General features: G+C 42.3%; 1 protein-coding gene across 1 annotated transcript; it reads right to left on the reverse strand.

Moving 5' to 3' along the window:
* Nucleotides 1-1,047: 1,047 nt before the first annotated feature.
* Nucleotides 1,048-3,348, reverse strand: SYCE3 (synaptonemal complex central element protein 3). The gene is made up of 3 exons (XM_061472310.1): nt 3,219-3,348; nt 2,445-2,553; nt 1,048-1,326 (listed from the first exon to the last, which is right to left on the reverse strand). The coding sequence occupies exons 1-3, from the start codon at nt 3,285-3,287 to the stop codon at nt 1,160-1,162; spliced, it is 345 nt and encodes a 114-aa protein (XP_061328294.1). The 5' UTR covers nt 3,288-3,348; the 3' UTR covers nt 1,048-1,159.
* Between the last annotated feature and the right edge of the window lie 9,778 nt (nt 3,349-13,126).

Consider the following 13,126-nt stretch of genomic DNA (forward strand, 5'->3'; position numbering starts at 1 on the left):
GGTTTATGTTCTTTACCATTTGCACCTCTAGAAAAAAATGGTAGCTTTGGGGAAAAAAGTGAAATTACTTATTTTTCGCTTCACTGAGATAAACATTCTGTCTGTGAATCAAGAATATAGCCTAAAAATCTTTTGACAGGTAATTTAGATGTGATTCAGATAATGAAATGCCTCTTCAAAGCGGATGGAGGTGCTCTCGCTACATGGTGCTTATTTTCTAGTTAAAAGAGACTGATTTTAATGATAAGGAAGATCTGTCTTAAAGCTTGAACTGACTTCCATCTCAGATACTCTGTTAATGCATTAACTGCAAGCCAAAAGCTGCTGCTCTCAGTCCACACCTTGTCTGCAGAAGGAAATAACTTCATTTTTTCTTCTTTTTTTAGTATTGGGCAGTAGGAGCATACAAGCATGTTATATGATGTGGTTAGTTTGGTTTCTGCAGCAATCTCACAAACTACACCACACACAGGGCAGTTTATAATGGTGAACAATTTTCTCCTAAATGAGATATGCTACCTACCTTCAGAGGTTTGAGAAGAACGATCTTGCTGGGAAAGCCAGTCCAAAGAAATGGTTAAAAATCCAAGGAAGCAAAATGAAACAACCACAGATGAGCGATCTAAAAAAAAACCTCTTTAACTGAACACCTACTTGGCAATCCCACATCTAATTAACTCAATCTATCTGCAAATCTAGAATTTCACCTGTTTTGCATTGGGAAATACAAGAAATTCTTCGGTTTTCCCTGGAAGGCATGTGCTAGTGCAATATCACTGTAATGGTTCACTGCACCCTGTCTGCATACATACAACACACACCCTGTCACTTGTTCAGGTATCAAGGAATTCCATAGATATTGATGAGTATGATCTTCCAGGGAGAAAGACACAGAAGGCATGCAAGTTGTGTATGTGTACACACCACAAGGATTACTGATGAGCACGATAAAAATAGACACATTGTTACCTTTTACCTTCAGCAATTATAAATATATGTATGTATAATCTTATTAAAATACTTCCATAGATGTATACACGTAAGTATTTTTAGGAAGGTAAAAGCCAATCCATTTTTCACAGTATCTGTGAAACTTCCACAAATAAGACTGGAGTGATTTTCCAAGGGTTGGAGTTCTCTGAGCATGACTGAATTCAATTTACTCTTTTTTTTGCTCTTCACCTTTAAATTCCATTAGCACTTCTTGCCATTTCTTTATCTCTTCTTTGCAATTCAGGAAGGCATCTTCCAGACGCTTCATGGAGTTGGCCAGGTCGAGGTTGGTACGCATGACCACCATGTCAAATGCCATCCAGGTTGCCCCCACTGCAAATCCAACAGATAAAGCTAAGCCAGGAATTTTTGGCTAAATAAAAGCAATAGCTGATTCAATAAATGAATAAAGAACATGAATTTTTATCAGTTCAGATCCTGTGTCAGAGAAGGCTTGCTGTATAATAAAGTGGAAATTGCCCACAGAAATACTCGATTAAATAAAAGACTGCTCAATATTACTGCTTTATAAATGTCTCAAAATGCTTCAGAATGGAAGTAATACTGATGTAAATTACAGAAGGGAGAGAGACATTTTACCTAAAAATCACAACAAAACAGGCAATCAAAAAGAAATGTTCAACAGACTGATTTAAAATAAATGAACCAAAGAATCCTCTCTCCAGATCTCCAGACCAGTTATAATCAGGAGGTTCATGTTAGGTGAGAAGGAGCAAGATCAAGGAGGCTGCAGCACAGAGATAAAAGGTTTTAAAACCAACCTAAATAATGGAATTGATTTTTAAATAGTAAGTATCTCATGAAGCAGAGCAAATAGTTTTAGCCCTTATTTCATACTTTCCTTTTGTTGTATTATAAATTGTCTGTAGTTTTCTCACTGTCACTTATGGATTGTGCTTCATGTAGTGCAAAATAGTTTAATGAACAGTTTCCATCTATTCTTGTTAGTTGCACAGTGTCTGATGGAATGGTTGCAGAACATGCAGAAGAATATTCAGTCCTTTCCATACATGTAGGACTAAGGTTAAATCTACAAAGGAGTCTTTATTCTAGCTAAGGAATTAAACATGTCATGTGCTGACCCAAGATCACTATGTATCCCACCGTTTTTCAGGCTTAAATCTCATCTTGCATACTATGATTTAATAACTGTACATTACATATCTTAGTATTATTTCTGTTTTCAACCACAACTCTGAACTGAGCATCAGATTTAATGACCTATAAATTTTCAGTTCTGAGCCACCTGAAACTTCTAGATTATTTGCATGCTTTCTCCCAGTTGACAACATGAGGGCATTAGCTGATGGTGATTGTTTCCAGTTAAATTTCTATCACATGGAAATTTACAGCAATAAATATAAATAATACATCTTCAATGTCTTTCCTCTAGCAGACAAATCACTATCATTCTTAAGAAAGACCTGTACCTGTTAGTTTTTCCATTTCATCCAGGAGTTTTTCTAAATCTCTTTTCAGTTCCTCCATCATCTTTACCATGTTATCATAGTTTCCTTCCTGAACTTCTGATTCGGCCATCTACAAGGAAACCAGGAATTTCATGCTTTATTTTACTTTGAAATGAATTGATTTTCACAGTTGAAAGTAACATTGCAATAAATTAAAAATAAAATCCAATATGTATATAAATGTTTAATTTACATGTGAATTCATTAAGGATCTGCCCTTGGAGTTACTGGTTATCACCTGTATGCTACATTCTACTTTCACCCCATTTTGAAGTGAATTTAAGTAGAAAGATTTACACTCAAATATGCTGTGTTTGCGCCAGATAAAGACTTTTGGTATGAATAATGACAAAGATCACTGTGTCAAATGCTTCATCGGAAAATTTTATCTGTTACCCTGTTCCAATTGTCTTCAGGCTTAATCTCCCAGATACTCTGATGCAGGGCAATTCCTGATTTCAAAGTTAGTTGCAAAATCCCCATTTGCTTACAGTATTTCACACTTGCACGCTACACCTGGGTAACTGCATACACTAAGTTCTGTCACCATATAAGCATCCTGGCAGTGTTCAAAGCCAGGTTGGACAGGGCCTTGGGTGACATGGTCTGGTGTGAGATGACCCTGCCCACAGCAGGGGGTTGGAACTGGATGATCTTAAGGTCCTTGCCAATCCAAACCATTCTGTGGTTCTAAGATTCTGTAATAGTAATTGAAAATGTGACACACAGCCTTGCCTTTAATTTCCTTTCCTGAAAACCACTGGTGGATGGGATGAAGCTATGACTGAGCCAGAGGAGCGTCATTGGACACCTCACGCAGCAGGCATGGCTTTTGTCAAATTTCTTTTCTTACATGCGATTCATCAAACTTGGGTTAATGAGTATCCAGTTTCTGTTTTTTTTTTATGATGGTAAATATGGAAGAAATGCAAGTTTGTAACAGTGCAGTGGTGTTTTAAAGCAACACCAAGCCTTATCAACGCTCTGGGCTTTCAAGGGTCTCTTCACACAACCAGTTTCACCAGGTAACTGTGTGCCGCACACCCTTCACCCCAGAGACCTTAAGAAGCCCCAAGCCGTTTGCTGTACCGCGGAGCGGGCACGCTGTAGTCTCCCCCGGGAACACCGTGTTGACCGATGACCCGGCCGAGCCTCAGGCCCGCTCGAGGAGGCGGCCTTCCGTCAGAGGGCACTTTACCCCACCGAACCGCCGGAGGGCGCCCTTCAGGCCCCTCCACGTAGCTGCCGGGCGCGAAGGCCCCGCGCTCCCCGCCTTCCGGGCCGAGGTCCCCTCGCGAGCGTTGGTGGCAACAGGAGCGGGCGGGAACGGAACACCAAGAAAAGCGCTCACTCTGCGCTCTCCGGCCCGCTCTCCCCGCGAGCTCACGAGCTCGATTAATTTTGTGTTTCACGAAAACAAGCACTTGTGTGAAGGGTTAGGCGGCCGACAGACAGGAAGGGAAAAGCAAGTGTTTGCCCCCTCAGCGCCTCAGCGGGGAGGTGGCTCCTTGTCCCGCACTCCCCCTCCTTCCATCGCACCCGCAGCCGGCCCTCGGCCGCGGCACGGCGGCCCGTCAGCCTGCCTGGCCAGTCCCCTCTCCCCTGGGGCTGCTCGGGCCTGCTGCGCAGCTCCTCTCCCCCTGCTTGTTGCGGTGCTGTAGTTTCCCTTCCCCGGAGTCTGGACCACAGGAGGTAACCGCTACCCCTGCTTGCGGCCCCATCGGCATGTACTGCTGTTAGCAGGGCGTCCTCTCACCCTCCTTCGCTGCCCGCCCCAAGTCACGGCCAGCAGCCGGCAACTGAAGGGTTTCTTTATGTGTGGAGCCCTGCAATTTATTCCCTCCTGAGACTGGATGTTTGGGTCACTAAAGGTCTGTTCACCAACTTCTAGGTTTTGCCAAGAGGAGCTGTGGAGTTCTCACAGGAAGATGTGAACAGTGTGAAAATGTGGTGCCAAAGAGCAGGAACTTGAAAGGAAAATGTATAACTTGGACAAAACGAATATAAGAAACTAAAAGAGAAAAGGTAAAAGTAACAGAATAGTATATCCTCAGGATGTTGTTTGCTCAGGACACTAGGAACTTAGGAACTAGACAGAATAGAACTAAATGTATGTGATACATGCTGCACTTTACTTAAAGTCTAACACTTCATCTATCAGCCCTGGGGATATGGGAGAGGCTGTGGCCAAGCTACCGAGTTATGCTGCCCCAAGAGCTCCTGTTCATGGAAGTTACTTCTTTGGAGAAGAGGAAGAAAATGGAATTTTGCACAAACATATGGCATCTAACTTCTGATATTTGTCCAAGACTTGTAAATCAAGAGCTTTGTACCCTTTGTGATATTACTGTAGGGAGAGAGGATTTTAGTACTTGAAATGCTTTACAGAAGTTCTTGTGATCTTGTATTAACAATACAGAGACGCTAGGGCAGCTGTGACCCAACTTAGTTTTCACCTGTGTTGGATGAATCCCAGCTTCTGGGCCTGGAAAATTTTCTGAAGAAACCAAAGTGGAAAACAGTACTGTAGCCTACTTACAGCATCTAACCAACTTTCAGGGGTTTTCCTGAGCATCTGGTTTGGGAAGGGAGGGATGTCCAGACCCAGTGATTGCATGAAATTGTGCAAATGAAATTTCCATTTAGATTTAAGAGTTGGGAATCATAAAGTCTAATTTGGCAGGAAAGTGGAGGGAAAATACTGTTATTAGGAGGGCCTAACCCTAAATAGAGGAGGTGCTAGATTTACTTGACCTTCAACAGGCTGAAGAAGATTGATGCATAATCCTTCAGGCATTTCATTTTTCTAAGGACAAACTTTTTTTTTTTTTTTTAATTCTCTATTTCTTTTCATATTATGCTCCCCTCTCCTAGCCTTTATTCCTTTGGAAATTTTAAAGGATGAAACTGAAGGGATGAACTGAAAATCACACTAGAGCCACCATTTTAAAGAAAAATTAAATTTAAATAGGCATATGAATTGTTCTCAAGCCGGAAGACCTGCCATCTTGAGAGGCAAAGCTCGTGAGGCACAACAGGGACTTGGAATAGTTATGGGAAATCTCCTTTTACTTCTAGATTATCTGTTCTGATTTGGGGGTTTATAGCTGGCTTGCAGAAACAAAAGAAACAGTTCTGAGGCTTTCAACCTGTATGGGCTCAAGTTGACCCAAAGATCAGTTACAGTTGTCAGAGTTATCAGCTATAGTTATAGCTATCAGTTATAGTAATCAACTATAAGCCACAGGTTTAAATCTTACATTGGGATGTGAAAGTAAGTCAGAGACCTCAAAATTACTACAGAAAAAGTGAATACTGCAGTGACATCTAAGAAGGGGACCTTTTTCTGGTCCAGCAGCAGTTATTTGGGGTATGCTTTCCTACTGGAAGCAGCACCCTTGTCAGCAGTCCCAGCACATAGGACAAAGACTGAATGGTTTATGGTTGAATTGATACTTAGTCCCAAAACCACATCTTGAGGCTACTGAGCAGCTGTGTGTGGTTTGGGTGATTGCTCAGTATGCTATATCTGTCTTGGAGACAGAGAGGATGTTTTTGTTAGTAAGACTGCCAGTTACTGCCTTTCAGTGTGCCTGGTCATACTTGCCTGAGGAAGAAACAGAGGAGAGAGGCATTTAAACAGGCAGTGTTTTCTTTGTGGATGTGCATGCAATACAAGGCTTAGAACAGGAAAAGTTTCTTTTTCACAAGACAAAACGTGTCACTAAATGACTGCTGGAGGAGGGGCTTGTGGATCAGTGAGGAAGATTATATAGTCTGAGGGCTGAACTGAACTGATAAAATATCTTTTCCGACCAGTCAGACTGGGAGCACAGCAGAGACTGGAGGAGCTAAAAGCAGCAGTGGTTGCTACTTTTGCATATGCAGACCTTGAATGTTAAGCCTTTGCCTCCCCCTCTTTCTTCTACAGTTTGAGGGCTGTAGAGAGTGCGAAGGAAGGCGCAAAAGGGGGAATATTTCCAATTATAATATTTTGAAATAGGAATGCAGATAGGTTCCCCGGGTACCCTTGGGGAAGGTGCCTGTGGAAAGTAATGCATCTCAGTATAAAACCCATTTAAATAAGGAACTGTCCATTGCATTTTAGCCACGTTTTAATGGGGAATGATGTATAGAACAGGTCCTCTGCTCCTTCATGGAGAAAATTTTGCTGAAAGTCAGTGCAAGTTAGTACCAGAATAAGAGGAAAAGCTGAAACTGGAGTCTGAGCCTGAACTCTGCAACTGTTGTGATCTTTCTAACACAAGAAATTTCTCTATCTAAAAGGTGCCTCTCCTGGATTCTTAGGGGATGAAAGTCCACAGCGCAGAGCTGTTTCACTAATGCTATTTTGCCCACTTTTGCCAGTCTCTGTAGGGAGATCAAGCAATGAATAAAATCACTCCTAGTTTTCACCGTTTTGTGCATATGGACAGTAAATGCCAGCTGAAAGAATAATCCCAGAGAGAAGTGAAGGACATGTACAAATACATTGATATGTGGTCGCTTTTATGGATAAATTATGTCTCAGTATCTAAATCTAGTGCCTCTACTGCAACTAAAATTTTCCCACAACATAATGTATGCAGCACCAAAGTGTTAACAGAAGTAGGGAAGTTTTGCTCAAAATCATGGCAGAGAATGTATCATCTTCTTCATCTTCCCAAAGCCACCTGTATTGTGGTGTTGTCTGTGCGAAGTTTGTCTCTCAACAACGGGTCTCATTGTTTCCTACTGTAATACAGCTGCCTCTCACTTGTATAAAGTAGGTAAGCAAATAATCTTGTACAGACGCATATAACCAGGAGTCAGGAATCTGAAACTCTTAATTCAGTGATAGGGGAAAGCAGACCAGCAGCTGGGGCTTGCATTCACAGCTTGTTTGGAAAGAGGGTCCCCAGAAGTAAAATGTTGAGGAACTGAGGTGCAGTGAAGACTACACCTCAGAGCTGCTGAGAGCTGAGTGCATCAGTACAGCGCAGTGGTCACCCCAATGACATCATAGCAGAAAAGGGCAGAGGGCACCTTCAGAAATATTCTCCAGTGTGGTTCGGGAGCTCAGGAGGGGTTTTGTAAGTGAGGATCATTGCCGGGGCTGTGCAGGAGCTCCAGGCTGAACTGGTGGGAGGAAAGGGCAGGGGAGAGCTCATGGCAGGGCTGGAAAATGGTGCCAGAATGCATGGACAGACCAAGCTGGAGGAGTTGAATGAGCAAGGCAGAATGTGAATCAAGCCTGTGTTGCTGCTGTCTGTTGTAGCATGATTTGTATTATTAATATTTTCTCTTTTTCATCATCTGCAGATTGTGTTCCTGATAACACAGGACACTGAAATCTCTTCCAGCGTCTGGAGTTGTAGGGGTTTTGTACAGATTTTCTGTTCCGAGAGCCTTTTTTTTTTTTCTGAACATGACCCTGTAATGTGAAGTGTATGGTTGTTATTTATTATGTTAGCCTGTCCTTCCTGCTCTGTGGTTGCTTGCCTTTCAAATGACGCTCCAGGTCCCTGCCTTAGGACTCTGATTTGCCTGTCTCTGTCAGCAGCAGGTGAGCAGCAGGTGCCTGGAAGCCAGGCAGACCCGTTCTACAAGTGTATGCCTACCTGCCCTCTAACGTGTTGGATGTACACTCCAGTCATCTCCTCTCCCTGGGGAGACAGCTGAGAAGACCTTCTGAGGAGTAAACAATTGAAGCTGGGCAGGTCTGGTGTAGACAAATCAGTGGGAAGGAACTTAGGTATAAGAATTACAACCCAACGAGGTAACCGGCAGCATTATCAGGAGTGGCCTCAGACAAACGGAGCTGGCAGCAGGTGAGCTCCAGGAAAAGGCTACCACAGGGCAAGAGAAGTGGTATAATTCAGGTAAGTGAAGGAAAACACTGCAGGAAGATTAGCTAATCAGTATTTAGTATTTTAAAAAGACTTTTATTAGCATAAATGTGACCTGTATAGCTGTACTATAAAGTTTCTATGTCTGTGTGTGTATGTATCTGTGTATGTATGTATGTATACATCTGTGCATGTACTTACTGATCACAATGAAGTTACTTCAAGTAATAAATTTCTGTGATCATAATAATATTTGGGTTCAAGAAAAAAAAAAGGTGTGTTCTCTACACACAGGTCGATTTAAACAAAATAACTTTTAGGCACATTTTGAACAGGAAAGGAATAACAAAGGAAATAAGTTTCATATAAAATTAGTCTCAGTTAACTGAAACAATGCAGAGTGATGCTATGCATTTGAGTATAAATATCTGCCAGTGTTTGGTTAAGTAATACATGCCTAAGGCTGGATTCAGAAGTAATTAGCATTTGAATTCCATTGCTGTTGCTTGACTGTAAGGAAGCTAAATGTAACCCAAAGAAGTGCAGATATCTAGATTTTTCTGTGTGTTTACCTGTTTGCATATATCTCTGTGTGTGCACAAAAATCGATGTTAAATGCACAAACCTCCAAAAGTTAGTATAATCATGAAGCTAAAGTTTTGTGCTCAGTTCCCCTATGGCTATGTGTTTCTGAGAGCAAGTTCATGTTCTGTTTCCTTAGACATTGTACAGCAATGTGATACCATGCAGTCTTTTTATCACACAGTGTTTTTTTTACAGCAAGATCTGTATGTTTGCATGGTCTTTTGAAAAAATCCTTCATTTTTCTTAGCGTCCTGTCCCAGCTGTTGCTGTCACAGTTTTTCAGAGTATCTGCATTGAGTTTGTGCTAGGGTTTGATCCAGGCTTATAACTGGCAGTTACCACCAAAATTAGAAGTCAGTTAGTAAGAAAGAGACAGAACAGCCTGTGTTTTCCAAAGCACTTTGTGATTTTGACAACAAAAAAAGGAAGTCATAGGTAAGAGTGGGCTGTTGAGACTTTGGCCTCTAGACTTTTCATATTGTCAAGAGCCTGCTCACTGAGGGCTTCAGGTCAATAATGTTCCTCACAAATTTTTATAGTTTTTAACTTTTATTTGGCAGATTACTTGTGAGGAGTTACTTTCCATGGCCTCAATTCAGGGGGAGAGTGATCATGATACATGTTAATTTTTTGGAAACTATAGTACTCCATGTCTGCATTAGAAAAACATGTTTTTGTCTTTGTCCCCATTCAGTTCCTGCACCATTCCACACTTCTGTACTCAGACTTCCTCATGCTGCACAGATAGATTAATTTTTATTAGATGATCTGAGTCTAAGCAGAACGTAGCACCATGAGAGCCTTCCTATCTCCACTGATATGGTGCCAGTTTGGACTAACCTTGTTAGGATGAAAGCACAGCAGTGCAGAGTCCTCCTGTCTTGTATTTCTCAATGCAGCAGTGAGTGCTGACTTGGCCTGTTTTTTTTGCTCCCTTGAAAAGGAGCCAAGTTTGCCTTAAGTGATTCACCTGCTCAAATAGCAGCACCGACCTCATTACTTGCTGTTTTCTCCAGGGTCTAGGTCTTCAGTAGGGGTCAGCCTAATTTTGTTTCACTTCTTTAATATGCCTCAGTAGCAGCTAGGCTAGGTTTTATGTTCAAGTACAGGTTCTGGGCCAAAAGAAAATCTTGAGTCACTGTACATTATTTTTTGAAATACTGTTTTCTTACAGGCTGTTTTCTTACACCTACCAGCTCTTGGAGAAGTGAGTTAGAGTACCACATCTTTATAGCTGAGACAGTATTGCAGCCAGTACAGCAAGCCACAGGATATTATCAGTAATCCTTGTTCAGGACAGAAGTGAGATGGCCTGGTATGTTACAACTGGCATTGGCCAGTCAGAATTTCTCATTCTATGCAGTTGGAGGTGCTGCTTGGTAACCCCCAGGTGAGAGATGATATGACTCAGTGGGCCAGGGAAACCTTGCAAAGATGTCATGATCTGGTAGGCCATTGGAAATAGTCAGGTTTTGTGAAAGCAGAAGAGACAGCATAGCAGCTTTCCAACATCTGAAGGGGGCCTACAAGGATGCTGGAGAGAGACTTCTTCAGGGACTGTAGCGATAGGACAAGGGGTGATGAGTTTAAACTGAAACAGGGGAAGTTTGGGTTATATATAAGGAAGCAGTTTTTTACTGTGAGGGTGGTGAGGCACTGGAACAGGCTGCCCAGAGAAGTGGTAAATGCTCCATCCCTGGCAGTGTTCAAGGCCAGGTTGGACAGAGCCTTGTGTGACATGGTCTAGTGTGAGGCATCCCTTCCTACGGCATGTTCCTTTTCAACCCACACCATTCCACGATTCTATGATATATAGTCTAACAAATATATAGCTTTTGCAGAAATAGGTCCTTATGGCATCAAGTTGTTAGGCTTGAAACCTGTGGGAGTTGTTTCTTACTTGTTTTGGATGCTGCTTTTTAGTAAAATGGTGGACATTACAGAGGAAGAAATGTCTGTTTTACTGTTTGGTTTTCCATGGTGCTTTTCTTCTCCCTCTTGTCTCTCAGTATCCACAACTGCTTGGCTGGTTCCACTGCTGTTTCAGTTCCAGCAATTCTCTTCTAGCTCTCCTCCCTTTCAGCTTTGCAGCCAGGACAGGGCACTTGTGCATAACAGCTGCCTAAGCTTTGACTGGTGACCATGTTCAAAGGTCATATAAAATACGATGAAAACAATAAAAGCAGTACAGAAATAGTCACAGGAAAACCTTGAGAGTGTGGTTCTGCCACTGTAAGAAATTAAATAGAAGGTGTCATGGCTGTAGGATTTATTTTGTCTTTTATCATCCAGGCAGTATGCAGGACTGAAGTAATTCCACAGCTGTTCTTTACATGCCTGTAAGTCATATTACCGTTGGTCCTCACAATTAGCGCATGAACAACACTTGTAAGAATATTTTTATAATAAAGTGGTGTGAAGTTAATGCAGGCTAGTAAGTCTGGAGAAATAGCTATGTTAATTCCGTAGGAGCTCACAGCACCGTTTAAAAGGTCTAGTGAAGATCCAAATGAACCTTAGCCTTTATTTTTTACATATTAAAGTCATTTAATCAGCAGTTTCTATAGACAGAGTAGCTAGTTGGTACTCAAGGATTTACCTATTTGTACTGATGTCAGACATATTCACTGGCAAAACTGTGTATTTACCATGAATATGTTATTTTATTTTCCTGAACATGGCAGGAGCAAGCAGAAGGCAGTTTCTGTTTGTGCGGTTCTCAAGCTGTCCCCATATCTTCCATGGACTATATTTCTCTTCAGTCTTCCCCACAATGTTTGTCACTCAGGCTTCTTGACTCTTGTCAAGTGTCCTGGCACCTTAAATAGCATAAATTGAGCCTGATGAGAAATATGAATCCATAAAATGTGAGAGAGGATTGATGATTTAGGCAGATCACCTTCCCGATCCAGTTTACCGCATTGCCGTGTGAATGCTTGTGCTAGCGCTAAGGGGACATTATACATGTGGGAATGAATGGCAGAGGACTGGAAAAATCATAGTAGGGCTTCTACTGGCACACAGTAACTGTGGATCTGTGCTGACACAGGGAATGGGTTCACAATACAGCTTTAGAAGAATTAGCCATTCACCACCCTGGCTGCTGGGAGACCCATTTTCCCTGTTCCTCTTCCTGGATGTGTGCTCCTGCCACTTCGTTGAGCCTGCCTAGCACATGTTGAATTGCTTGGTGAACTAATACAACTCACTAAAATGCCGGGAAATCACCATGACAAAAGAACGATGAGTTTTTCCTGCTAGGTTAGTGGTTTGAATCAGTCTAACGTTATCAGTTGCATAGCTGTGATGAAAACAAGGGTGGGAGGGGGGAGAGCAGGGAGAAGATATACTCCTTTCTTTTGGCATTAGTGAGCACTTAATTCTGCTCATCTGCATTCACAAAACCATATTCACATTCTGTACTGGGGCTTGCTGAACTGGTTTAAGCAGCCCCCACAACTACCATCTTTCAGATGCTTATTGCTGTCCCGGTGTTGACCTCTGTGCTTTGTCTAAATTGCCAGGGCAGCAGAACAGCTTGGGAAACAAACACCACCTTTTCCCCCAGTGTTCATCCTGCTGGCAAATATGCACAGAGGAGCAGTAATTGTAGGGCAGATACGGGGGACTGTCCCCATGCTGTGGAACTGCCGCACCACATGCAGTTCACCAAGTAGTCTGCTAGTGGCAGTTTGCAAATGCTGCTGACTGTAGGTTAGCTTCTGCTCAGGTTTTGCCTCGCGTTGTCAAAAGAGCAGCTGCTTCTGCTCTTCCTAGGTACCATGGCCTTCACTGTATATTTAGCTTGGACATGGGGCTTTGGATTCAGGTATTAGTCAAAGAAGGGCTTGAGTGCCATGGTTGTTGCAGTCTGCTTGGAACTACGTAGTATCTGAGCATTGTTAATTGAGCATAACATTGAGCATTGCCATCTAGGGCACTGTATCTGCATTGATTCTCATTTATTTCCCTCTGCCCCAGCAAAAGCTCCCAAATCTCTCAAAATCTGTTTAGTGGAAACCCTGTTCCCTCCTGAGCTCTAGCCAGAAAAAACAAACACCTTTTTGAAACTCATTTACAAAGACCTTCACAGCCCCTTGTTGCTCCCATTCATCAGGGACTTACAGGAGTAATGGGTTTAAACATAAACAGGGGAGGTTCAGGTTAGATGTAAGTAAGAAGTTCTTTACTATGAGGGTGGTGAGGCACTGAAGCAGATTGCCCAAAGCA

The sequence above is a fragment of the Pezoporus flaviventris genome, unplaced genomic scaffold (assembly GCF_033815535.1).
Source record: "Pezoporus flaviventris isolate CSIRO_AGI_PZ_B2104156 unplaced genomic scaffold, CSIRO_AGI_Pfla_v1 ptg000070l, whole genome shotgun sequence".
NCBI classification, from domain to species: domain Eukaryota; kingdom Metazoa; phylum Chordata; class Aves; order Psittaciformes; family Psittacidae; genus Pezoporus; species Pezoporus flaviventris.

Excerpts from the sequence above, each read along its gene's own strand:
- SYCE3 (XM_061472310.1), bottom strand. The coding sequence starts at position 3,287 with ATGACGCTCCTCTGGCTCAGTCATAGCTTCATCCCATCCACCAGTGGT. Across the intron at positions 2,554-3,218 it reads TTCAGGAAAGGAAATTAAAG|ATGGCCGAATCAGAAGTTCA; the intron begins GCAAGGCTGTGT and ends GTTTCCTTGTAG. Across the intron at positions 1,327-2,444 it reads TGAAATGGAAAAACTAACAG|TGGGGGCAACCTGGATGGCA; the intron begins GTACAGGTCTTT and ends TTGGATTTGCAG.